The 27,237-nt window shown below is 38.1% G+C and overlaps 1 protein-coding gene across 5 annotated transcripts in view; it reads left to right on the top strand.

The window, feature by feature from the left end:
• The window catches only part of KIAA0232 (KIAA0232 ortholog), a 67,926-nt gene that overhangs the window by 19,567 nt on the left and 21,122 nt on the right, over positions 1-27,237 (top strand). For 2 of the 5 annotated variants that reach the window (XM_068679823.1, XM_068679824.1), the window contains exons 3-5: positions 12,482-12,619; positions 25,336-25,402; positions 26,753-26,834. In XM_068679823.1, coding sequence (XP_068535924.1) covers positions 12,482-12,619; positions 25,336-25,402; positions 26,753-26,834 — 287 coding nt within the window. Of the gene's footprint in view, positions 1-12,481; positions 12,620-20,023; positions 20,239-23,158; positions 23,247-25,335; positions 25,403-26,752; positions 26,835-27,237 lie in introns of those variants that run through there. The other 3 variants (XM_068679825.1, XM_068679826.1, XM_068679827.1) reach the window with 3 other exon arrangements.

The following is a 27,237-nucleotide window of genomic DNA, read 5'->3' as shown; positions in this document are numbered from 1 at the left end:
GTTCAATTTTGATGATAGGTACAATATTAAGACAGACAGAGGAAGAGCAAATACCAGCACTGTTTACAGGTAGGCATCAGGGAAAAGTGCAGCAATTAAATATCTAAAGGAGAGAAATATTTTACGAGTAAAATATTGAGAGATGCTGAGCTTCTGATTAATTCCAGGGGTAGAATTGGTTCTTGGCATCTCAGGAATTTTTCCCCCATGCAATTCTTTTGATTCTTGAGAAATATGACAATTTCCAGGGGAAGAAATATCCTCAATAGTGGATTTATTTAAATTATTTTTCTTTTCTTTCTGTGGGGGCATGATTAGCCATCATTTCTTTCAAAAAATACAGCAGTGATGTCTATTTTGAACAGGTTAAAGGGAATCTCTAAGCACTGCACAGAATAACAAATAATACTGGAATCCATTCTGATGCTTGGGATAGGAGAGTGCCGCAGGGAACAAACTATTTAGGAAATACTAATCTTAAGGATAGTGTATAATCATCTTCATTAGGGATGTTGTAAACTGTAGTTTAGATAGTCATTAAGATCTTTCCTCCTCAGGATGTTGATGACATCATTAGCACTGTTTTAATTGCTTTAGGAAGCCTCCTTCCTTGCTTTTTTTATAGTGTTTTGGTGTCATCAACTGCAGCAGGGAAAATTGATGCATGAAGTCGTGGACTGAGTTTACATCAGGTAAGTACAGAAAGATTTAAAATTAAAAAACAAAGCAAAAAGCATCTACAACCTTACTGTGTGAACCCAGCTATTTAAGATGTCAATGTTACTGTGTTAGCAGTTGCTTCTGTTTACAGTGACAAAATAACTATTTCAGGAGAATATGGGAGTCTTAATTGACTAGCTCTTCAGGGTTTAGTGTTGAGAATAAGCAAGATGTTCCCTTCTGTTTTGTTAGTGATACATGATACGTGGTTCCCATTCTTGATTATGCTGCTGACTTCTATACCTCTTATCACTTGATCTCTTTTCCTCCAATATTGCCCAGTTCTGTACAATGAGGTAGTTTGATATATGGATAGAAGATACAATGTGGTTAAGGGTTTGGGATGTGTGTTTTTTTGTTTGGTTGGTTGCTTTTCTTATTTTTTGTTTTGTTTTCACTGTTCATTCCATGGCTTGCCCAATTAGAGTGGTTTCTGTTGGGTGTAGTTACATTTTAGCAGGTTTAATATTGCTGAATGCTAGATAAGTAAGCAATGAGTTCTTAGAGACTTAATTTTGCCTTTTTTCAAGGCTTGTGTGTAGAAGACCTAGTGTTTTCTGTACAGAAATGGTAGATGAAAGTGAAACCCTAATACACTGCAACCAAGTTTAGCTGGAATGTTTGCATTTTTTGTTCTGACTCACTGGCTTGAATCTAAAAATATTGGGAAAATGGGTAAGAAGGTACGTTTTGCCCAGCTGTATTCCCAAATCCTAGAGAGCCTTTAAGGAGGGGATCTCATTTATGCTGACTTGCACAGTGCCCCCAGAGCTGTTACACATTGCATGCTGCAATTATGCGTGTATTAGACATAGCTATCAAGTATCTCTGTAACACCTTCTAAACATATGCACTGTAAATGTTATAAAGAAAAATAAATACTGAAGTTAACTTGATTATCATTGGCATTATAACATAATTTTCATGCAAGCCAGTTGTATCTGTGAATACTTGCTGCCTTTGGAAATCCAAAAACTTAAGATTTGAAAGATCTTAAGCAGTCCTTAATTCTTAGTGCTTTTGGTCTGTAAAGGAAAAACATTATAAAAATCGGTATGGATTTAAGCAATAGACTATGATGGAAACAAAATACAGAATGTTTCTTTAAGTGTATAAGCTTTATCATTTGTATTTTATTTTTGTTTGTTTAGAAATAAATGATAAATAAAAGTTAAAACCCCATTCCTCTGTAAAGAGGAATCTTTAAGTTTGGGGGACCTGAGAAATGCTGCTGGGGGATAGCTGGAAATTCGGAGGCACCCTTTTGACTGCAAATTAGACTGGCTTTTAACCAGAATGCCTTGATCTTAATGTTTCCTGATATTCGACTAACTAGGTGCTTTTAAGATTTCTGACTGTAGTTTAAATGCTAATTAAAAGTATATTTATAGATACATGTGCTCTCAAACCAGTTTGTGATACAGAAATACTGCACTAAGACAGCATGCTCTGTGCAGCACTAAGCATTGCCCTAAAATATATTGTGTGAAATTGTATTTCACTGGTCTTCATTTGCTCTGTATTAGAGTCAGTGTTCTCTGGTATCTTTTATATCCTAGTTGTAAGCACAGCTCTTTCAGAATATAACAGGTTCATCTTTTTTTTTTTTTTTTTGCCTGTGGACAGTTCTTCCTTTTGAAGGAAACAAAACAAACAAACCAACACCCCAACACACAAGCAAACTAACCCCCAACAGCTAGACACTGCGAGATAAAGGCTTTGTTTGTAAGCCTCTGGTCATGCAGCAGGAAGGCCTAAATGCATTTGTTATGCATCCTTTCCATATCAAGTGCTGTCTGTTTTTTTTATCTCCTTTTCACTTTTTTTTTTGAAGTTGACCTTTTTTCTGACCCTCAAAACTAAAAATCCTAGAGAATTTTTTTTTAGAAAGGTAATGCTTTCCGAAATCTTGGAATTAAGTAGCTGTTGTACTGCAAATGGTGCTCTTCTGTGACTGCCATGAGATTACCTCTTGATTTTGAAGTTTGGGGGAGATGGCAGGAGGCTTTTCTTGAAGATTTATTATTTACAGACTCATTTGAAATAGTTTTGTTCAGGTGATCTTTTACATACGGGGATAGCAACAGTCTTCAGAGTAACAGCTACACTTCTGCTGAATCTGATCATAGCTTCTAGTCTTACTTTTCATCATTAGCATAAACTCAGAGCCCCAAAATGCAATTTCCTGCTTTATATAAAGGGAAGAACAGGGTGGTGGAAAAGAGGCTCAGCCCACACATGATAAACTTTAGCTCCGTGCCCTGTGGCTGGATCTCCACAGATGCTTTTGGCCTAGCTTTGTGCAATGGGCTGGGGATGCTGCCGCCAGCCGTCCTGCACTTGGTGATGTGCTGGTGACAAGAGACAATTCTTGCTGGCAGCACTGGGCCACCAGCCCGGTTATAGGATCCAGCCCAACGTGTGGCATTGCTCTGCCAGCCATCCCATGGGAACCCAGCAGAGGGACCCAGCCATCCCATGGGAACCCAGCAGAGTGGATTCATGTCAGAGTAATGGCCATTTAGGGGTTAAGGATTTATTTTAGGGAGATAGAGGTTGGGTTTTGCTGTGGTTGTTTTGTTTTGAAGTGACAATCACATCTGCAACATAAAGGTGTGAGGGGAAAGGAGGGTTTGGTCCTCTCTACTAACCTAAGCCTGTATTAAACATTAACTGGCTAGTGTGCCTTTCTAGCAGAACACGACAATGAAGATTGCAATTGCTCTTTTGTCATCCCTAAGAAACAACTGGGTCATTGAGAAATGATTTGTTAATGAATTAAAATATGCAGAGTATAGTTCCGTTACCGTAGGGCAGCGCCTGTGACTGTTATGTGTAAGTGTTATTACGTTTCAGAGTTCACCAGCAATTTATAAATTTGAGGTCCTTAGAGTAATCCCGTGTGTGTGTTTGCAAGATTGGAAATAAAGCTTTTTCTCATACATAAACATAGAAAGTGAAGAAAGAGCAAATCCATCGGGTATGGCAAACAGTCCTCAAGTTAATATGCCAGTATGGCTTATTTATTAATAGGAAATCATTTAACTTTTATAAACTATCACATAAGTAATTTTAAGAGTTTGTAGAGGAAAACTTAGCCTTGCATTTTGTTCAAGGGAGACTAGCTGAGGACTATCAAAGTGTCAGTCTTACTTAATCTTTTGAAAATAAGTCCTTTGTTTGTGCAGAACTTGGTGAGAAGCTGCTGGCAGTTTGAGCACTGCAGCTCAGGTTCTTACGGGTGCAGTGCCTCTAAGGGACTCAGCCCCCCCTCCCATTACTTGACGCTTGTCCTGTTAATTCAGACATGATTGCTCTGTCCCATATTTCTGTCTTGGTGACTGCTAGACAAGGGCTAGAGCTGGTGGTGCACCATGGACGGTGTATTTATGTTCTTACTGTTTTAAGGGCAGGAATTGTGATGGCAGGGACTGGAGCTCACCAGCAGGCTCCTCAGGTCAGTGTCTTGTGCAGACTGTAAGGTGTCGGGGTGCTCTGCTTCAGCTGATACCTTAGTGCAAAAGGCTGTGGGAGCTACTGGAAAGCATTTGTTCTCAACAAGTGTGGTTACCAGATATTTTTTATTCATACAGTCTCCTGTCTTTGTACTCGTGTGTGCAGTCATGTTTAAGTGCTGATGCCTTTGCAAGCATGTCTGTTCCGTGGTGCGAAACATTTCAGGACGTCAGAGTTACCTGGGCTCTTTGGCACCTCTTGGGTGTGCTAGCCTGCTGGAGTAGGCGCATCTGTCATCTAGTTAATGATATCATCAGCTTCTCTTCTGAGTAATCAAAGCAATCTTGGAAACATGTACCATGTTACCTTTTTGTGACTTTCTAAATAGCATCTAATGCTTAGTTATCCTGTATCTCTCACTCACAGTCACCTAAGAATAATGGAATCACTTCTGTGTTATTACCACTGCTGATCTGTTCTTACAAAGACTTACAGAACGTAGAGCAGAGGTACAAAATCAACTGCCAGGCTGGTTATTCTTCCTGTGGGTCAGGATTTATTAGCAGCCATCTCTGCACTGATATAAGTGTCCTGGTTCTGACTGTGGGGTTGGCTGAGATACCTCATTAGTGCTCTTCATACTGCAGACCAGCATATGGCAGTACACTCACCATGTCTCCAAGCACAGGTGTGCACTACCTAAATTCTGTGAAATCAGATGATTACAGTAGTCTGTGATGCTTGCCACACAATTTAATTCCTAAGTTCAAGAGAGCAACGATAACATGCTGTGAAATAGCTTCCCGAGTCATAACGTGTCCCTGTCAGACATCTGGACCATGTAGCAGCAGTTTCTGTTGAATTTCTGTCTTTATCTGCCATGTAGGTAAGGCATGTAAGCAACGTGATTTCTTAGTAGCCCTGGCTATAGCCTTACTACGTTTTCTTTTCTACGTTTACTTTAATTGGAAAACTTAAGGCAGCCTGCTCTTCAAACAGGATTTCAACAGATGCAGCATTTGCATGTTCTCTAGCTCTTGGGAGTGGGTGTGATCAAATTTCTTTTGCTTGGTTTCAGCCGAGAGTGAACAACACGTAGACTGCTCTTTCAAGTTTGTAGGATTATAAGCAAGAGTTTGTAATTGACACACACTCAATTTAGAGTATTTTATACCCAGTTTGATTGGCTTTGATATGCCCAGTTCTTCCCTGCCTGCAAATTGTGGACTCATTGGTTCTGAATGCCTTGAGGACCTTGAAGTCATAGCAGCGCATGCTGTGGTCTCATGTGCTCTCAGCTCTTCTCTTACAATTCAACCACGTAGGATTGTTGTGCTCCACTTGGAGCAGCTGGGAACGAGGTGACTGCAGTGGCTTTGCAGGTACTTTGCTATACCCAGAGCTTATCACGTGGTTCTCTGCTTCTTCACAAAAAAAGTCCAAGGTGAATTCTTCCACTGGTAAGAACTAGATTTGGAATAATGATCTAATAATAAAGAATGCTTTTCGGTCTCCTCTGTTCTTTGGCCAGCATGGCTTCTGACACAGAGAAGGCTTGTGCTGCTCTTGCTGATTGTCTTTTGGAGAGTGTAAGCTGAGCTGGTGCCCCTATTTTCATGTATGTCTTCTGAATTCTAGCATATGCGTTAACTCATTATCTTTGTCTCAGTCTGAGGCAAGGCTCAGTCGGGAATGTCAGAGCCAGTCCTCATCCATTAGACCTTCAACTTTCATTGTAATGAGATGCAGTTCTCTTAAGCTTGTCACAAAAGCCATGATGGATAGATATCTAAGCAAATTCTGAAAGTTTTGTCCTCACTCTATTTAGGGGAAGTATTTTATTTTTTTCCAGGAAAGATCACTTAAGCTGTTCATGCAGTCTGCTTCTTGAATAATTTTAAAATGCAGTTTTCCCTTTACTCTCTGCGCTATGAGATCCTTCTACAGGTAGTAAGGACCTAATCCATTTTTTATATCATTCGTGGCTATTTTCTTCCATTCCTTTGCCTATCCCAACATCTCGGAGTTGACTTAGAGTTTTTTGGTGAAATTTTTGGAAAAGCTTTCTTGCAGTGCACAGTAGTTCATACCCAAATATATGAATATTGTATTTGATTATTAACTGTGAAATTAACTTAACTTTGCTGCCAGAAGAAGCCAGGATGCTGTACCCCCCTAGATTTTCATTAGGTCAGATTGCATAGCCTGGGCTTTTCTTTTGTTTATTCTTCCCTTAAAAGTCTTGATAGCTGACACTGCCTTAAAATAAACTGTTGATAGACTTAAGCAGAGAAGTTTTTATGCACAACATGTTAATACTCAGATTATTTTGGGTGTGTTTGCAGAGAAGAAACATGAGTGCCTTTGGAGAACACGGCTGCCTTGAGTTTAGGCTATTCCATCTCATAGGCAGAGTAAAGATTTGCAAATTTGGGGTTTGTAATGCCATATACAATTCATGACCTCAATGTTGCAGTTGTTTTGGGTGCTCTGTCTTTTCCTGCTTTTGGGTTTCTTTCTAAGGAAGCAAGGCTCATGCATTCATCATTCTCCATATGAGTGTCTACTGCAATTTTTTCCCTTTGGCCTTTCCAGTAAATTCACACAGAATCACAGAATTTCTAGGTTGGAAGAGACCTCAAGATCATCGAGTCCAACCTCTAACCTAACACTAACAGTCCCCACTAAACCATATCCCTAAGCTCTACATCTAAACGTCTTTTGAAGACTTCCAGGGATGGTGACTCCACCACCTCCCTGGGCAGCCTGTTCCAGTGCCTAACAACCCTTTCAGTAAAGGGTTGATAAAATTGATAAAGTATTTTGTTTGCATTTGGGCGTTTCAAGTCTTGTAAGAGAGGTTTCTCCTGCAGCTTGGCTAATGCCCCGCTTTGGAACAAGCAGACAAACCTTAATTGTTCTATATGGCACTTGATAGGAACCGGCCCTTCATTCATTCAGCAGGCATACAACTCCAAACTATTTATGGCAGAAATATCTGTCAGCTGTCGTATTGAATCTTTGGCAAGTGTTTGTCCCTCATTTAAAAACTGTGTGGTTATTTATTTATTTTTTTCCTTTAGTTGTCTCTTAACCTCTTTTCTGAGAGTTACAAGAGGGAAAAATTGTTCATAGGTGTTTTACGTAGTCTTGCAGGACTCTGCCTACCTTAAACATCATGGGCATTTTTTTCACATTAAAAATTAGATAACCGACTTTGATATTCTTTGAGTTGGAATCTTAAAGGGAGAGACTCTATATTTATTTCATATTTGAGAAATTATAGAATCATAGAATCTTTTAGGTTGGAAAAGACCTCTGAGATCATCACATCCATTACCCCAGCGCTGCCAGCTCTACCACTGAACCATGTCCCTGTGCACCATACCTACGTGGCTTTTGAAGCCATGAACCACGCTATGCCCATTAGCCAGAGAGCCACAAGGGATTGAATCCTTCTTATTTTTTGTATGAACTTATTACCTGAGCTTGCCTGTTGAAGCAATGCTATTTGACTGGCCAGCAGTGACATTTAGGAGAGAAAAAAAAAAAAAAAATCTAAACCCATAATATGCTCAAATCACAAGTGGTTGGTACTGAAATTAAAATGCTGCAAAAAGAGGAGTGTTTCAGAGTTCCCTGTGTCAGCATGTTTTAACTCAGTACATTCTTCTGTCCTCTAAGACAATTATGTTTCTTGCCTTAAGATCTCTTATTCATAACTCAAAATAGGAATGTTGACCAAGTAGGTAATTACAGTTATTCAATTCATTACGTAAAAAGTAGAAAAAGTTTGTATTTGATCATCATCTTACAGTGTGTCTAATTTAATCTGTAGTATATGCAGAGAGAATCTTAGGGAACTGGGTTCTCTGAACTTCCTTTAAGAAGAAAATTCTGATTTCTTAAACGTGGTTTTCTACTGATTTGATTTCCCCATTTTGGGAGTATGTCGATCAGCTTACTTGCTTTTGTGTTCTGCTGATAAGGCAAAATTGAAGCTTGTTTGCTTACCTGAGTATAATCTCAAGGTCCCGGTGTTTCTGCATCCCTGATCTTGACTCCAGCTTTTATGGGTAGTTTCAGCAGGATTCTTGAGATAAGTTTTAACACCGTTTTTCCCTGTTATGCAGACCATGACTTTCAAAACAATTTTCATTCAGACTAATCACAAGGTGTCACCTTTGTTCTCTTGCTGGTAGTAGTATTTCTCTACTGTCTTCAAAACAAACGAGACCAAGTAGAATCACTGCTGAAGTTGCTTTTCTTTTGCTTCCCCAAATTTTTGGTGAGTATGGAGAGAAGTGGGGGAACCGCTGCAGTTGCATAGTTGAGCAGGAGAAACAATTTAGAAAGCTATTTTTAAAATTTGCATCTGAATATTAATTTAGTATTGAGTTAAGCACCAGATTTCTTGAGGCAGCATTAGCAGAAAGAGTACAGGTACTTCACTAGCACTGCTTTAGCCATCTTTATGATTCTTAAATTATTCTCAAAGTAAGATTTTGCACATATTATGTCTTTGCAAATTAAAAATCTCTACTATGAACTCACCTAGTTATGTGGTAGGTAAAGTAGGACTCTAAAGAATGGATAATTAAATAGCAGTTTTGGTATTCTTCCAATATCCAGATGGCTTTCTATTTCTGTTGATATATATTTAATATTGGGCAGCTTAGCAATATTGGGCAGTTTGTTTTAAATGTTAGGATTTTATAAGCCAGGCTTGTGTTTGGTTGTGGGTTTTTTGTTGTGTTTTGTGTTTTCTTTTGTGTGCACACATTTTTTGAACCCATCAGATCGGAGTGGAGTTGCTTTTATGAAATGTTCAGCAACCACTGAACAGAATTGGGAAAATGCAAAGTTACTTTAAAGCTCTTGCACTAAAACAAGCCTTATAATGAGCTCTGTTAGGAAGCAAAGGTAACTGAAGGCATCTAGCTGCTGAAGAGAACAGAAGTCCCTAGTGATTCTTTCCACGTGAAGTAACTCGTTTATTCTGCTTTGTGCATACAGCATGTTTTGTTGAGCTGCTTTCTTCACCGTTTGTCACAGAGTTAACATTTCCCAGTCTAAAGAGTAAACCTACTAATGGGCTTCTTGCAATGGAAACTTGAAAAAAAAAATGGAAAAGGTTAATTTAAAATATTTGAAACTTTTGGATTGCCTTTTTATCAGTTTGGTCAGCATGACAGCAGAATACCCCGTACTTTGTGTGGCACTTCAAGTTCTAAAACGTCACTGTAAGAGTACGTGATGTTTTCTAGTTCTTTTTCCTTTTCTTCCTCCTTCCTTTTAAATTATTTCAGACAGGTTCCAGGGCATTATAATACAAGAATGACATGTAAGGAATTTATTTCCTTCACTGTTTGGTAGTGTTTTATGGGTATTTGAATTCTGTGCAGTAAGTGTAAGGTACTTGATAAATACTGGCTGCATCTGCTGATAAATGGTTTAACTTATCTGAGGATTTGAAACTGTAATGTATGGTGTTTGCTAATTTTGTAAAATATGAGGCTTAAAAAAAGTGGAGAAAAAATGACAGAAAAAAAAAAGTCAAAACCTCGGTTTTTCAGTAGTGTTTTTTTCCTATAAAAATTAAAAGGCTGATGTGGAGCACTGAGAACCCTGTATTCAGAAACAGTTTTCTGTGCATTGCCTAGAGAGGTAGAAAGGAAAGAAGATTCTGCCAGAGCACTGTCCATAGTCACTGCATCCTACAGGATGAGTCACGTTGGTCCCAGAGTGCCCAAACGAAGTGCTTGCTCCAAAAGGAAGGATGAGGTGGTGCAAGTCCAGCTCTGGGCTGGATGCTAAAGAGAAAATTCCACTCAGCCCCCTCTCCCCATTAGAAAGGGATATTTTTATTGCTAAGAGTAAATATTTAAAATTGCAAAATACCAAAAGTACTAGAGATTTGTCAGGTGCCTTTCAAAATTACCTGTGTGGCGAACTGAATCGAACGCTTTATGGCAATTCTTAAGCCCTGCTGACAGGCCCCTAGTACATGCGGTGAGTAACACAGCCCTTCACAGAATTGTAGGGGTTGGGAGGGACCTCAAGGTGTCATCGGGTCCAACCCCCCTGCCAAAGCAGGTTCCCTAGAGCAGGCTGCCCAAGTAGGCGTCCAGACGGGCCTTCTCTCCGGAGAAGGAGACTCCACAACCTTCCTTGGCAGCCTGTCCCAGTGCTCCGTCACCCTCACCATGAAGAAGTTCTTTCACATGTTGGTGTGGAACTTCCTGGGCTCCATGTTGTGGCCATTGCCCCTTCTCCTGTCCCCACAAACCACTGAAAAGTGGTTGGCCAAATCCTGTCTCCCACACTTAGGGTACTTATAAACATTAATAAGATCCTCTTTGTCTTATTTTCTCCAGGCTGACCAGACCCAGGTCTCTCAGCCTTTCCCCACAGGGGAGATGCTCCAAGCCCTGTATCAGGCTCTTGCTGAGACCAGCGGGGCTGCGCTTGGACAAAGCTAAGCTGCAGTATAGATAGAGCAAAGCATGCTAGTGTAAGACATTGTCTTAATCACCTTTCCACCTAAAAGCAGAATAAATGAAGTCACCTAATGCACATTTGCTTGCATGCCTGGATTTTCATTTTAAAGAACCTTTTGCAAGTGGATATATGATTTTTTTTAGTAATTGTGCCTGCACGTGGATGAGCAGGACAGGCTTTGGAATCTGGTGGGGGTAATTGGGTCTCCCCAGTGTGCATGCTTCCATGTGAACGTTGAGTTAGTTAACCTCCTCATTGTGGATTAAGAAACATATCAATGCAATTCTGGAAAACGTTTATTTATTTATTTTTAAGTTGGAGTGTAGAGGTGCATAGTCTATTGAACCTATTTTGTGATATTTTAAGTGAGGGTAGGCTTTAGGCTGGGTTTCATTAGGAGCAGATGAGAGGTATGTTGAGAAGCATTGGGTTTTTGTGAATCCCTCTGAAGATGGTAATGTAGACCAGCATGCATTGAAAGGCATAAAGATGATTTTCCTGGTAGTCAAAGTATTTCTTTGATCAGATGAACACGGGAAATCATGTGTATAGATCTGAACGGACAGCGAGGAGTAAGCAAGTCTAATATATTTCAGGAACGAGATGAGTGTTTGCCTGAATGTGGAAGAGAGAGTAGGGGAGACAGGCAACTGCAGAAGGGTTGGAAGTGCACTGTGATTGCTGCTGGTATGATTTGGCTTTTGAAAAGTGATGTAAAACAGATGCTACGTATCTTGAGATGATTACATATGATACAATCACATTTTTCTTTATTTTTCTTAATGCAAGTTCTCCCTACCCACAAGTGCCTGATTTTCTTTAAAATTAGTTTAGGTTTAATGGAAGATAGACACTATTATCTTTAGTCAAGACTGAGTTGAAGGCTTTCAGATCTAACATTGCAATTTCTTCTTTTGGCTTATTTCACTTAAGTTTGATCCTAACTCTGAACATCTTGCTTTTCATCCTTATTTCAGAGATCAGTGCAACTCTAGCACATTTTGTGTAAATTACAGTGATGCATTCAACTGTAAGTTGGCCCTAAAATGATCCTTATGGTTATCATAGAATCATAGAAAGACTTGGGTTGGTAGGGACCTTAAAGATCATGCCATTCCATCCCCCTTGCCTTAGGTAGGGACACCTCAGTCCAGGCTGCTGAAAACCCCATCCAACCTGATCTTGAACACCTCCAGGCATGGGGCATCCACAGCTTCTCTGGGCAACCTGTTCCAGTGCCTCACCACTCTTATAGTAAAGAATTTCATCCTAATATCTAATCAAAATCTCCCCTCTTTTAGTTTAAAACCATTTCCCTGTGTCCAGGTCCCTCTGGATGGCAGCCCTTCCTTCTGGCCTATCGACTGCACCACTCAGCTTGGAGTCACCTGCAGACTTGCTGAGGGTGCACTCGATCCCATTGGCTATGTCATTCATAAAGATATTAAACAGCACCAGTCCCAAGAATGATTGTGGGACACCACTCATCACTGGCCTCCACCTGGACACAGAGCCATTGACTGTAGCTCTCTGGCTGCCTTGCAGTTGGAAAACAGCGGCATTCAAGTGTGAGTAGCCTCCATGTCCAGAGAGAGTACATGCACTTTTCCAAGTAGTAAGTGTCTTGTAAATACTAGGGTCTTCTGTAGCCATTGGTTTTAATCAAACTACGTTTTAATTTGTCAAACAGCAGTTTTTAGTGGATAGGGTGAGTTTGTTTTTCTTTTGAACAGTATGTTGTTTGTAGCGTTGTGGTCTGTTTACATATCTTAAATAACGTAATTTTCTTTATTTTGATTTTTAGGAGAATGACATCTTCCTGGGCTGGGAAAAGGGAGCTTACAAAAAATGGGGAAAGAGTAAGAAAAAGTGCTCCGATCTAACACTAGAGGAAATGAAAAAACAGGCTGCTGTCCAGTGTCTTCGCTCTGCTTCTGATGAAGTAAGTTGGGATTCTTTAACGGATTCTTAAGACTTTATGCCATTCTTTGAGTTAGATATATTTAACTTGTGATGGTTCATCTTCTAGTCTGTGGCTTCTTAAAATACAATATCCCCAAGAGTTCTCTCAAGTGTTCTTGTTTTTCTTTAGGAAATTATGAAACCTTTATGTGGCAGCAGGATTTCACAAAAGATTCTGTACCATGTAGTGTCATGCCTTCCTTTCTGCAAGCCCTCACCTATTATTGTTGAGGACAGTTGCAATGCACCAGTTTGTGCTGAAATTACCACAAAGCTTTGCATAAGGGTAGTTGTTAATACTCTGGATTTACTTTGTGTTGAACTCTGTCTGAGCAGCAAGGAGTAGAGTATTTGGGCGGAAAGTCATCTTGCTTTGTGCATGGTGTATGTGCAATCCAGAATTGCTAAATAAGATGCAGTGTAAGTACCAAACATTAATTTTCTACATTGCATCATTAAGTGGAAGTGGAGTTGAAGCACGCTGACTGGAGAAGGTAAGGAGAGGTGAAGGCAGCAATGGGAAAGTGGTGAAAAGGAGGCTGTAGAAGGAATTGTTTTTAAAAAAATAAGTCTGTGACATAGATCAATGAAAGCTCTTCAGAGAGATTTTTCAGACAACAGAAATTAGATCGTCTATCTTTTAGTTACAAAACTACAAATACTTTTATCTGTCACCACTGAGGTGAAACTCTGCCCCTGTCTATGCAGCTTGGTTGCGTTATTGCTCCATACAACTTCCTGGTCACAGTCTGTGATTGCACAAGCGTTTGTGTGGTTGTGTGGAGAGCAGGATTGGGAAAGAGAATCAGTATCCTGAGATTAACCTGGTTGGGGCGGAGGAAATGTTAACCTAGAGAAGTTTCCCAGTCAGATTTGTATAGAGACTTGCCCCAGCAAGAAAGAGGAAGGTATACAACTAAGAGTAGTGGAGGATGTCGTATTGATTTATGTGGTTATTTCCTGCACCACCATCTTCAACAGCATTCCTATCATATATTGGCTTATTTTTTATGAAGCTACGTGGGCATTTGTTCAGTTAGTAAAGTGTTATTTGACTAATTGGAGAGTTTTCTGAACTCCCTTTTTCCCTTTACTTACAATCTGAGCAAAGTGATGCAAAATGTAATTTTGTTGGTAATTTACTGTGCTCTTGTAGTTGCAGAGTGTTGAGGTCAGCACTCTGACTACTGTAAAACTAAAAGTAAATATGAAGCAAGTATGAAGAAATAATTGCAAGAGGTAATGCCTTTCTGATGGTATGACTGTCTTTGTGTACTTGTTTTATAAACAGCAAAACAGTAGTCTCATACATAGACTACAGGAATATTGATTGATTTTTAGCTTTAGGAATGATGCATCATCACATAAATGACAATGAAGGAGCATCACTCAGAGCTAAATTTATGTTTAGAAGAACAGTTGAAAAGAAAAAAGGAAAGAGATTGATTTATTACTAATCCCTGCTCTGCTTCCCCTTGAATGTTTGTATAATCTAAAACAGAGCAAGAAGGGAGGAAGCCCTTCAAGTAGGCTTTTAAAAGAATGAAAAGATGCACGATCTGAAACTCTGAACGAGTAACTTCCTCTGACTCCTGCCACATTGTCAGATTTTATTGTTCAATGTGAAACTATAATCTGTAACCTGTAGATTCCTGTTGTTATATCAGGGCTATTTTGACATCTGCTACGTGCCCAGGTAGTTAAGCTTGCACATTTGGTGTCTTTAACGAAACTGTAGGTTATGTTATTTTTTTCTCCCATTTTCAAACACAGAGTGGAACCTTTAAACCTCTGTCAGGGTTTGAACATTGTTGCTTAATGCTTTTTTATAGGTAATTTAATGTGTATTGTAGAAGAGACAAGCATTTGCTAAACTCTAGAGTTGAGGGAGGGAGGTGATCCTGCTTTGATATGAGAGATACCTTAAAATAACTTTTAAGGAATCTTTTCTTCCTGCTTCTCAAACACACTTCCTATGTTGGCTGGTGTCAGTATGTATTTTTGTGTGCTGATTCAACAGGAGTACTTGGTGGTTCTTGTATTTTGAAACAGTATTGTAATACCATTCAGGCTGCTATATGCAATGTTCATGACTTAATTGCAAGATAAAAATACTCCAAGTGGTGTGTGACAAGTGTTCTTATAAACTGCTAAAATACAAATAAACAACTCTTTCCAATACCACTTGAAATTTTAACTGTTTCCTGAATCTTCTGAAAATGTTTACGTTTTTGTCAAAGCAAAAGAAAAAGTATCTAATAGGAAGAAGTTGCACGTTTTGTTACATCTTCATAAATACACTAAGTAGCAGCTTCTCAAATTCGGTCTTGGACTACTAGGCTTACTCCTCGCAATTAGGTAGGATGACAGTGTAAATCACCCTCCCTATACGTGCTAGTTTTCCTGGTTCTTTTAATTTCAGTAGTGAGTCTTACTGTAATCTGAAAGAGTACTGAAAAATACTTTTTTTCTTTCTCTGTGGTCCTTTTCCAAAGTAAGTGGATACAGAAATCAGTATCCTCACCCAGACATGTAACTCTTCCAGCCTAACCTCTTCTTTCAACCTTAGCACTGGAGCAGAGCAACCAAGGTTGAGGTAGTTCCGTTATTCAGAACAATCTAAAGAAGTTTAAGTGCACTTAAACTGAAGTGTATTTAATTACTATTGTATTTAAGTGAAAATGCCTAGATTTGATCTGTGTGTGTCTGTAGAGAAAGTATACAGACGTGTACATGCACCCAAAGTTTTGTTTTGTTTTAAAAAAAGAAGACAAATGAAAACATGAGGATTCTGAAACTTTATTTTTTTTTAGGGGTGCAAAAGCATGCAGAGAATGAAAGTGTATTGAGGGTTACTAATAACTTTTCTAACTCTTATAAGCAATGCAAGAGATTCAGATACCATGCTTTTGATCTTCATACTATATTATTTAAACTAATAACGCATTGGGAAATTGCCGAGTATTTGCCTCCTCCCATTCAACAGTAATCAAAGGCCTGAAAGTTGAGTGATTGCTACAAGAAGATCTTGTCTGATGTGTGGTAGGGAGAGGAAATCATAAAATAGATGAAAATTCCCTTGATAAGAGTAAATGCTGTTTTGTCAGTCTTTCGTGTCAAGGCTGAAATAAATGTTCTGAAAATTTCTGTGGATTTTCATTCTTAGGGAGCATTTTGTTTGGTAGCTTAGTTGTGTTCCTTTTAACATTCAGTACTGTGTCTTGTTAAAAAAAAAAAAAAACGAGACACAGTAACAACTAATACTGTAAAACATTAGAGACAGAAATCCAAGATTCTGGTTATAAATTTTTTATTAAATTTATAGTGCAGAAAACAAGCATTTGACTTCAAAAAGCCTAAGTTTATTTCTGAACCATTTCCTAAGTTATGCAGCATAACAAGCTAGGGAGGCTGACCGCTTTGCATCACTTGTGTCTCACACTGGCTGAGTATGTTGTGCACTAAGTACTTTTGTGAGAGAAGACCTGGTTTTGACGAGTACTCTCTGGGACACATAAGAATGTAAACAGTTTACATATGCATATTTTGAGGACCGTATTTTTTGTGTGACAAGCGTTTTGATGTCTCAAGGTGTTGATTTTTCAAGTGCTGCAGACACTCTTGATGCAGTTAGAAGCAGAAAAGATGCAAATACATTGCAACTTACCCAAAAATGAAGACAGAAGGACGATGAGAAGAACCTTCAAGACAAGTACTTCAGTGTGGTACTTAAAAACCAGTTGCTATTTTTACTGCCAGTTCTATTTTTTTCCAAAACACTTGAATGGAATATAAAGAACAGTTCAAAGAGATGTGCTGAAGAATTGTTCAAATTCTAAAATGCCCATTAATTATTGACTTTGCTTAGAAATCTTATTCTCTTATCCTTCTGAAATATAGAAGTAATTTAAAAATGATGGTTTGTAATTAACTGTCACAGTAAGGGTATCCATTCTAATGGAATGCTGGGTTGAAAAAACAAGTGCTTAGGACTGAGGAATATTTACGTAAAATTCCTTATTTTTGTCAAAGGACTTTTATCATGGAAGTACTGCCTCAAAAATTGAGTAAAAACAGCAGTTGCTGTCATTAAATTACTTTCTGTTGTTGTTCTGTCTGGTACACCTGAAACCGAGAAGGTCAGTTTGTTCATGTATAGTTTCTGAGATGCTTTTACTTTTTAAGCCTCTTAATTCTGAAAGTCAGTAAATTGCTTTGGATTTGAATAACGAAACTTGTCAGTAAGAGGACAGAACGCAGAATCTCTGGTACCCTGAAGTGTAGCAAGGTGGGTACTGTCTGAGCAAGGCTGGAATTCTAGGTTACTTTTTGGAAACTGATACGTGTAAGGCTTTTTAGTAGGTGCGTTTCCTACTCACAATGTTGAAAACTACTTACATGTATGTTACATGTCCCTTGGTCACAAATCCAGGCCTGATTGCCTGACTGCTCAATAGAGTGAGCAGATTAGTTGTTGAAGTTCCTGTATCATGTACTTCACTCACTGAACATGTGTACTGTGACATGTGAAAGTCTACCCCAAGATGGTGCTAGAGCTTTAATTAAAGTAATCAGTGTATCGTTATTCTGCTGAACTGTGTGAGGACATCTTAAGGTGTGGGCATGCTGCAGTTTGGAGCGTTGGCTTTGCTTGCTCGCAACTATGAGGGAGGATCACCCTTCTGAGGGCTGGTATCATATGGGAGTGCTTAGGGGACCAAGTCCTTTCCTAGACAAGTTATACCTGGATTGCTGTTTCTTGATGTCTCCCCTAGTTTGAATTTCTTAACTCTCAATTTTCTTTGGTTTTACATGCCGACATGCAAAATGTTCGTCCTTCTTCCTGCTGTATTCTAAATGGTTAAGTAGTAAAATTTCTGTGCGTCTGACAAGGATGATTACTGGAATTTTTTTCCAGGAAATTCATAAACACTTCACAACATCAGAGCATGTAATCTTCGTTCTGGGTCATGTAGTTGGCCTTCTGGAAAGGCGTATACTATCTGTCTTTAGAACATGTAGCATTATTTAGGAAAGGATTTTAAAATTAGTCAAGGTGCTAAGAAGGATTTTTAATGAGATGTATGTTTTGAAACTTAAAACTGAGCTAGAACTGGTATCACTTTTTTTTTTTTTTTTTCCCCCTGTGAGAAAGTGCCATAGGGTTTTATTATATCCAACCAGTCATTGTTTCTGTACACTAATTTCATTTGTATTGGCTTAAGAGAATTTGTATTGGCTCTGTATTAACCAAATCTGTTGGCTTACAAAATTTATCTGATCTGTGTTGTACTGAATTTGACAAACTGTTAAACTGTATTTTATAACTTCGGGTACCATATAGAAAACTGAAGTGAATTTGTCTTGACAAGGTAATCATCACAGAATAAAATAGTTGCAATAAATCAATTCCTTTCTCCTTATCACTTTTGCAGTGCAGTGACATTCACGGTAATGTGTATCTGCTTTGTCAGGTTACTGAAGCTGTTACCCTGAGAATAACAGTAATTTTCAATGAAGATGAAGTTTTAATTATTCCAATGTTTATACCAGTTTTCTTGATACAGAATAAGTATATATCGAACTGGAAAAGTTCTTCACAGGAGCCAAGTCTATATGGAAGTTATATTTAAAAGTTACTTCATCTCACGTGTGCTCCCAACAATAACGGGAGCACGGAGGGGCAAGGGGATTCTTTTGCCAGCAGCTTCTCTTGAGAAATCTGGGACAGAAAGAAGTTTGTATATCCACATGAGGAGAGAAGATGGTACGCTGTTTCAGACATACAGTCGTGGCTGTGAGAATGGTAGAGAGGTCAGCTATGGAATATGAACTTGGGTTTCATCATAAAATCTACTAGACTAATTTTCCTTGATGTAGGAAAATTACCACCATTTTCCCTAAATCCATAATTGGAGCCCATTATGAATTCTTATCTTAAGAAGAAGCAGACTTCAGGGGATATGGCAGAGTACCTAACAGGGAATTTCCAGGTGTCCCTTATTTAGTTTGCCCTATGCAAAAAATCACTTTTGCATGACTGTTGAAAAACTTTTAAGTTTCTCTCATTTCATTGGGATACATACAGATAAGAATAGTTCAGCATCTTAGAGCTGAAGTAGTGTGATTAAACAGTAAGCACTGCTTACAAGGATACTAAGTCTGTTCTGGCTTCAAAGTCAGCATGTTTCTTAACAAGCGATTTATAATATTCAAGAGTATTTTTTTTTTTTTCAGAGAGAAATTATCCTTTCTTTAAGAAAGAACTTGAATCTCAATGTAGCTCACATTAGGATTAGGAATCTATAGCGGCTAGAATGAAGTCACTGTAGAATTAAGTTATTTAACTCCTGTTTAACAGTTCAGCTGGTTTGGTAACCCACATTTAGGGATAGTGTGTTCGTGTTAAGTCAGTTTGAGTTGAGAACGTGGTGTGTAATGTGGAGAGTAGTATCTCTGGAACCTGAGCCTGATACTAGATACATGATTTACCTTTCCTAATGCTGTCTTAGTAAAGAAGACAGGACTAAGAGAGTTGCAAGGAAGTATTTTTATCTCCTTGTTGGAGAGCTGTTGCTTAAATATTGCTTGAAGTTGGATGTTTTTTACATTGTCTGTCTGTCTGCTAAAAGAAATCAGACATTCCAAGATCATACATCTGTTGAAGATTATTCAGAAATAATCACTTACTCATAGCCCCAATAGAGAAGTTAATAATTGTATTTTTTTTTTCTGATTGTACCAATATCTTTGGTGCAAATCATTGTGTATTCAAGTAAAACGATAAAGATTTGCATTCTTGCTACTGAAGGGACCAACAGTGTTGTTCAAATAGGTTCTCTGTCATCTATCTTACTATATTGGAAGAAAATAGCAAAATGCAAACTGGAGCATTCTTTTATTCCTTAGAGCTCTACATGGATTGAGCCCCCCAGGAGGGATGTTGTTTTGGTGGATTTATTTGTATATTCAGCGCTGATCTTGGGGGTGTGGATTTCTTTAGTCCTTCCTATCTCTTGAGTTCCTCTTTTGAGACTATTGGCAGAGATTCTTGGATTTGATTGGAAATTAGATACCTTTTCCAACAAGATTAAGTATAACAGTTACCATTTTCTATGCAACTTCAAATAATAAATTTCCTGCTGAGCCTTAAAACCAGGTCCAGGTAACAGTGACAAGGCTGGCCAGCAATCAGCTTGCTTTTGCAAGACAGCACTAAATTGACCTGATCATCTAATCTTGATATTTATGAACATAAAAATAATGCTTTTTGCTTGTTTTTCTCTTGTTTTGGTTTCAGACTTTGCAAAACTACTCACCACACTATATAGAACTCAGCTTATTTTGGGTGCCTGTATTTACAGGACTGTCCTTCCCCACACAGGTCTGTTGTTCTGAAGATCGATAAAAGCTGATGCAGGACATTAAGCACAAACAAAAGGAATACATGGCTGAATTTACCTGGGAATTGTTTCTTGAGCAATAGATTTACAGACACAGCTTAAAGTGGAAATAAATGGAGCATTCCTCCTATAGATGAATAGCAGATCCAGGAATTTTAACTGGAAATTCCTCCATGCAGTTAGCAAGGAGTTAACAGTAAGTTATTGTCATGTATACTTAATAAAATTTGTAACCTCAAGAAAACTTACGTACTATGGCAGTAACTGCAGGAAACTCTGGAGAAAATTTCAGGAGTTTGGGAAGCAGTGAAGATAGTTGTTTTTAGTTAGCTTGTGTGCTCCTGCCCCCTTGACCATTGATTGGCAAGTTAGTCTGCTCTCATTCTGGAAGCAGTCTGAGGTGCTTATTGCAGATACTTTTTATTGAACATCAATTTAAGAAAGATGACCTTGTGACTCTTCTTTTAGACTTCTACGGAAAATAAAATTGTGGTACGTATACCTATAACTAGATACACTGTACTGCATCAGAATTTTAGAAAATGAAACCTAGACTTCTATCTAGCTCTCTTTATCCTACAAAATATAGAAATAGATGTGTGGTTGCAATGAATCATGTCTTGTCTTATTCAGTTCACGTGGCTAAACAGCTGATTCATATGGAATAGCTACCTAATCCTTCACTTGGTGACAGGCTGCATGCCAAGAAAACAGTCCTGATGCACTACAATCAAAGTACATCTCGGTCTGGAGAGCCTGATGACCTGTTAAAAGAATGATTTGAAACTATGGATATATTGATTAACCTTAATTTCTAGATCGTTTCAACTCTTTCTGTGAAAGAAGCATCAGAATTCTGCTCCAGATGACCCTGCGTGAGCAGGGGTTTGGACCAGATGAACTCCACGGGTACTTTCAAACCTGCACAATCCAGTGAGTCTGTGAAATGTGATGAAAACAGGAAAGTGAAGTGAGGACTTATTTCTAGCTTACACTTTCAAAACAACTTTTTTTTTTAAAAAAAAAAAAAAAAAAGGGAAAGAAAAAAAGAAAGAAAACTTTTTTTTGTTGTTATACTGAAGTGTAATGCTTCTCTTCAAAAAGCTTAAAAAGGAACAAGGAACTTCTCTCATACCTTACAGACCTCAAGTAACAGGCCATGTTTAGTAAATAATCCAGGGTACACAGTTCAAAGCTTCTGAAGGAAGGTATTAATTTAGGTTAAGCTAGAAGGGGGGGGGGGGGAACAACTCCACAACCTTTGCCTCATGAGTTGTGTAACCTGATGGAATTTTTTTGTTTCTGCAGATAAGTTCTGGTACATCAGATTTGGAAAGCTCATTCAAAATGAACTCTTTTGGTTTTTTTCCCCCTTGCCATGTTTTCTCCTTTTTTGTCCAGAATTTTTGGCTATTCCTTGTTTACAAATCTGCAGAACAATGTATGTACATGTATTTGCCCAGCATTTTTTGGATGGAAGTGTGCAAGCCATGACTAGATGACATTACTTGGGCTGCGGAGCCAGTGGAAGAGCAAAATTCTGTTATCTATGCTATCCTCAGTTCTGTAGAATGACTACATGAAATAATAGTGGTGCTCGAACATTTCTGATGAAATTCGGGGGGAAATAAAGGCATTAAATCTTTTGGACAGTGACCATGTGGTGCTTGTTTGCAGCCTTCAGAAGTAATCTGCTAGCGGAGATAAAGGTCAGTAAGAATTAAAGTGGTAGGGCCTAATGTTCGACTGCTTCATCCTAAAAACTCTCAGAGCATTAGAAGCCAGTGGCCACTGCTACATAAGCAACAGTTTTTAGTGGACTCTCATATTGTGCACATAATTATAGTTTGTTTCCATGGTTCACAATTAATTAAATTGATTATTTTAAATTTATAAAAGGATTTCTGAAATAAATTTACAGATTTAGTACCTTCTGGGAACGTTTTCTGCAGTTTTACAGGAGTGCAAACATGTTCAAAAGCAATTTAGTTGCTGGAAGCTTGTGGTCTCTGACTGCTCCACTTGAAAAGCAGAACATGTTAAAAAAATCTTGAAGTTTTGTCATTACCTCTGCATACTTTTGGATGCATGTGTCTATACATATGTTTGTATGCAATACTGTATTGCAGTATTACTTCCAGTATGTCTAAATACTTTTATATTTACTTCTAAACAGTGAGCTTTGCTTTTTTTTTTTTCACTGCTCTCATTCCTCATTATGCAGAACTACATTAATTTGCCTCTGAATGTTGGTCTGTAAGCAAGACTATTAGAGAGCGTCCTATAACTGTAGCAGTCAGATTGACTGTTCTTTTCATGCTGGGTGAGTTCAGAAGCTTAATTTATCTATTAGCACAGTCGTTCCTGTGCCAGTAATATAACACCTCTCCTTTATGTAAGCCTTCCCTTGCCTCAGCCAGCTGATGAAAAGCCAAAAAGCACAGCTTTTGGTGGAACTGGATGTAAGTTAAAGCAGAGGAAAGAAATAGGATGTTTGAAAAAGTAAAATAGAATAAAAATGTGTGGAGGAGGATTTGAGCAAAATGTAAGTATGAATTAAAAAAAAAAGACGCTGCCTTCTGTAGCTGGAATGAGAGCAAAGGGTTAGTGGAAATCTGGGTCAATAGTTTAAATAATCTCACAGGTGATCATGAGATTTAAGCTTTTCATGTTGGAATTACAAAAGCAATCCTAATTAAGTGCTAAGACTTCCACATTGAAAAGTACTTTCAAGATACTCTAGTATTTGTCCTGTTTGGGGACTGTCTTTTAATTTAAACCTAATCAAAGCACTCTAGGCAGATCACCTAATTTTGTGAAGGCAGCGCCTGAAATATCCTGCTTTCTGGCACTGGGGTTGCTGCAACTACAGTGCATTAACTTAAACAATGAAAAATTACATTTAATAAATCACATATTCAGCCAAGAACATGGTCATATATAGAATAGTTGCTGTGGCATTTGCTTCATTGTCTGCAGCCTGTTTTTACATACTGCAGCAAGAGGTTGAGTAAGTGGTCTCCAGAGACTTGGCATTCTGCACAGTGCCTTCTTTTTTTTTTTTCCCTTTTAACCTAGCACTAGCTACATAGGAGTGCTATGCAGGACAGCATGCAGCGTGTCAGCTGACTCAAGTATTAGTTTCATGGTACGGGAGGAAATGAAGTGTTTGATTTGAAAAGTTTTCCCTTCTTCAGTGTAATGGTGAGCATATCGTTGCTGTTTTGGGTGGATTTTTTGATTTGACAGGATGGTGTAGATGCGATTCCTTAACTTATTTATATTGCTTAGGTTTTGAGCATTTGCTACAAGTGTCTGCTCAGTTAGAGGCTTCTGAGAGCTAGGCGAAAACAAGGCCAGCTCCTCCTCTGCTGCCCTTTTGCGGGGAGGAAGGGGGAGTCAGAAGTGATAAAGGTATAAACTGACAATTATTACAGCTACATAGGCTTGTCCATTTTACTGTGCTGTTTAGCTCTTTCTGAATAATATGATTTCTGCTAGTAAATTTACTGATCTAGAAGATACCTTCTAATGCTTAATATTGCTAAGTCATCCTCAGTTAAGTACGTGGCATAAAGTTTTATATTTAAGGCTTCAGTGCAGCAATGCTGATGCAAACAGAAAATTGCTTTCTCACTTGACTGCAAATAATTAAAATTTAGAGGTTAGCATTAAGTCAATGATTCAGTATATGATTTTTCAAGTGTGTGTTTCTGACAGATTTAAACAAGCTGGTTTCACTGTATAATTTAGTATTCCCTTTTCCATAAAATTTACTTGTGCTTTAAAGTCATATTTTCACATTTCTTAGCAATTTTTAGCCAGTGGGCAGGAGAGAGAAGGAACTCTGAGATCTTGGAAAAACAAATCTGCCACAACAGTGACACAGCAAATCTTAAACTTCTTTTTATGCATTTCTTTACCTTTACATGTTATTCATGTTACTTTTGGAGAGTGTGCAAATTCCCTGACTATGTGCACACAGGATCGTGCTAAATTCAGGTGAGGTAGTTCTGTAGGAGAGTTTGTAGCAGTCTCGGTCTCCAGGTGGGATGGGGACAAGATGCTGGAGCTGTTATTTGGGAAAACTGTGTATAAGGTACAAGAAGCTGCCCGAGTCTCTGTAGTTAGCACTCCCAGCTGTGAGGTAAGTGAAGGGGGCTTCCCACATCCTCTTCACCTGTTTCAGATTGCCTTTTTGCTGTGATTCCAGCCTTCTGTTTACACTGCACTTTGCCAACTTCAATCTCCAAATGCGGCCCCTGCATATCGAAATAATAGCACAGTACTCACCTCACCTGGTTTTCCTTCCGAGAGGAATTAACATTCCAGGCTGTAGGTTGGTATTCAGTGTTTCCCTGACTGGCATGTAAGTTTAATTCTATTAGAATAGCGTGGTGTTTTCTTCAGTGGGACAGTTGGCAGCCCACTGTCCTGCTTTATGTGACTGCTTATCTTTCAGTGTTTTGCTGCTCTGGTACTGCTGCTTTATCTAGAACTGCTCACAAGTCTAGGCAGATGGTAAAAGCAGAAAAATGCATGTGCAAATAGCATTGAAATTGGATTTAAAAGGAAACTTGAGTGTAAAGGCTTATGTGTGGGAATAAAGGAGGAAAACAGAAGCTGATAAGGGAAGATGAATAAGCTATTTTTCCCTCTGTTCTCCTAAGCAAACAACACTATGTTTTAAAATAAGAAAAAATAAAAAATTGGGCATTGCAAACTGACAGAGCAACGGGATATGTTTTGCATGAAGATGCTTCGGGAACTTTTCCTCTCCGTCCTTGCTAAATACCTTTTCATAGTGTTCTACTTTTCACCTTCACTCCTGATTTTCGGTGTCCTTTTTAACAGTCCCTTTCTCACAGGTATAAATTGTGCAGCAAAAAGGGTCAGGCTTAGCTTTTTGAAATGTGTCTCAGTGATGAGCTGATTCTGGGACTTTTATCCTGAGACACTCAGCTAAACCAAGTGATACAGGGCAGTAAATGTGACTATGTAGTTTGCAAAACCTTGGATATACGGTAATTTGTGACTTGCAGTTTGAATGTATTCAATTCTTTTGTGGAATCGTTTTTACCTCTGATTAATGTATTTACAGGAATGGATTTATATTTAGGAATATTTTTTCTTGCTTTTTAATGCATAATTACCATGCAAAAATACACTGCTGCCAAGATAGGTTTACTCTATCGATGTCTTTGTATAAAATGAATATTCTTTTATTTTGGTAAGCTATATTTTCTGTTTTTTTCTTTTTTTTTTTGTGGTTTTGTTTTTTGTTATTGTGCAGAGCTCTGGGATTGAAACTTTAGTGGAGGAGCTTTGCTCCAGACTGAAAGACCTTCAGAGTAAGCAAGGTAAGGAATAAATCTTGAAACTTTTGAGGCTGTATATTGTATTTACTAACCCTTCTGATATTTGGGAGAAGAGGGGATGGGCTGTTATTTCAGTAGCTCTTCCTTTTAGGCCATGCAATTTAAAAATATGCTTGAATAATTTAATTCAAATAGTTCAAACAATTGTATAGTAGTATGCTTTATTTACCTAAGAAATAGCTATTCACAAATGGAATTCTTGTGAAAAGAAGTAACTGTTCAAAAGAAGTAACTGTCCAGCCAGGCATGCTTTTTTAGTAAATATTCCATATTCAGCATTGTCTCTTCCCGCCAAAAGAAATTAAAATGCAGTGGGCTTGATTATTTTCCTTTTGTATATCGATATTTACAAAAAATAGCTATTCTTGTGAAAATCATCTGAGTAGCTGTCACAGAGGTGTGCTTAAAATCCCTGGTCTTTAGGGAAGTGGTAATTGAGGATATTATGTTCCCAAGCATATGGCAGGGAGCATAATATAAAATTACATCTCCAATGGAAGTTCATTGCACTTAAATGTTTGTTCAGGCACAAAGCAGCAGCCTTTGACACCTTACAGTAAACATAATATGGGGCCGGCGTAGTATAAATAGCAATGAACGGTAAGTATTTGCCTGCTCAAAGCATAATTTTAGCTGTTTCAATTCCCTTCTTATATTTTGAAGCAGTAATCACTAGTGTCTCACTATTTCATAGTGCTGTGATACTTTCTTATTGAGCCGAGGTGATGCAGACCATTTATTTAGAAAGAAGTGGAATTTGTCTGCATCTTGCAGCATTTTTTATTTTTGTATTTTCATATTTCAATAGAAAGAATTAAAAATCAGTAGAGTCACCTCTCACATAGGAAAGATGCTTTTATATCCACACAAAACACAGCAATTACTGCCAGGGTACTTTCTTTTGGTGAAATATTTAAGAAATTAGGTGTAACTATTCATAAAAATGCTTAGTTAAAGATTTTTTTTTTCTTTGTTATATGTAGCAATGTAAGGAGGGGATAAGGATTTGAATATGAAATAACTGGAAAAAAAAAAAAAAAAACTCCATAGGAAGTCTCCTAGTGGGGGCATTGTTAACCACAAAAAGGCCTGCTGCTGCTAGCCTGACATGTTTGGTGAAATTTGTGGGGTTTAGCAATACAACTGTGGGAAACTTGAATCTTTGTTGATTTCTTGAGACTTCTGTATGCATAATATTCAGACTATGCTTTGTTCTGTTTATGGTGTTTTATGAAAAATAGCTGCACATCCTGGTGTTTTTTGTTAAAGACTGTTATAAAATGCATTGGAGTTTTGAATTTGTTAAGCATTTGGAATTTTCTTCCAAAACAGAGGAGAAGATTCACAAAAAGTTAGAAGGCTCTTTGTCTCCTGAGACTGATTTATCTCCCACAGCAAAGGATCAAGTAGAAATGTATGTTGTTGTTGTTATTATCTTAGACCCTTCTCTCTTCTTTCCTTTTACACACATATTTTAAAACAGTGAAGTTAACTTAGTGGTAAATCTGGAGCTTTTTGGATATTAAGCAATTTTTTTTTCCTGCCATCTTCTTTTGTTCATCTTACATATTTAAACACAAGCATTTAATGCCATGGGCTAGCTTAATTTCTGGCAAGTCCTGACTACATTTTGCTGCATTCTTTTTGGCTATATGCAGAACTCAAACCAGATTGTATTTTGGTTTGCTTGAGACCAAGTCAGCTAGACAAATTAAAAACCCTTAAAATGGTATTAATTGACATGTTTCAAGGGGAGAATCAGTTTTCTGTCTTCAGAACTCTGTCTTCTGTTGCAGAAATGGGAAACTGCAACTCTT

Source organism: Anas acuta, chromosome 4, assembly GCF_963932015.1.
Source record: "Anas acuta chromosome 4, bAnaAcu1.1, whole genome shotgun sequence".
NCBI lineage: Eukaryota > Metazoa > Chordata > Aves > Anseriformes > Anatidae > Anas > Anas acuta.
This window is presented reverse-complemented; position numbering and strand designations above follow the sequence as displayed.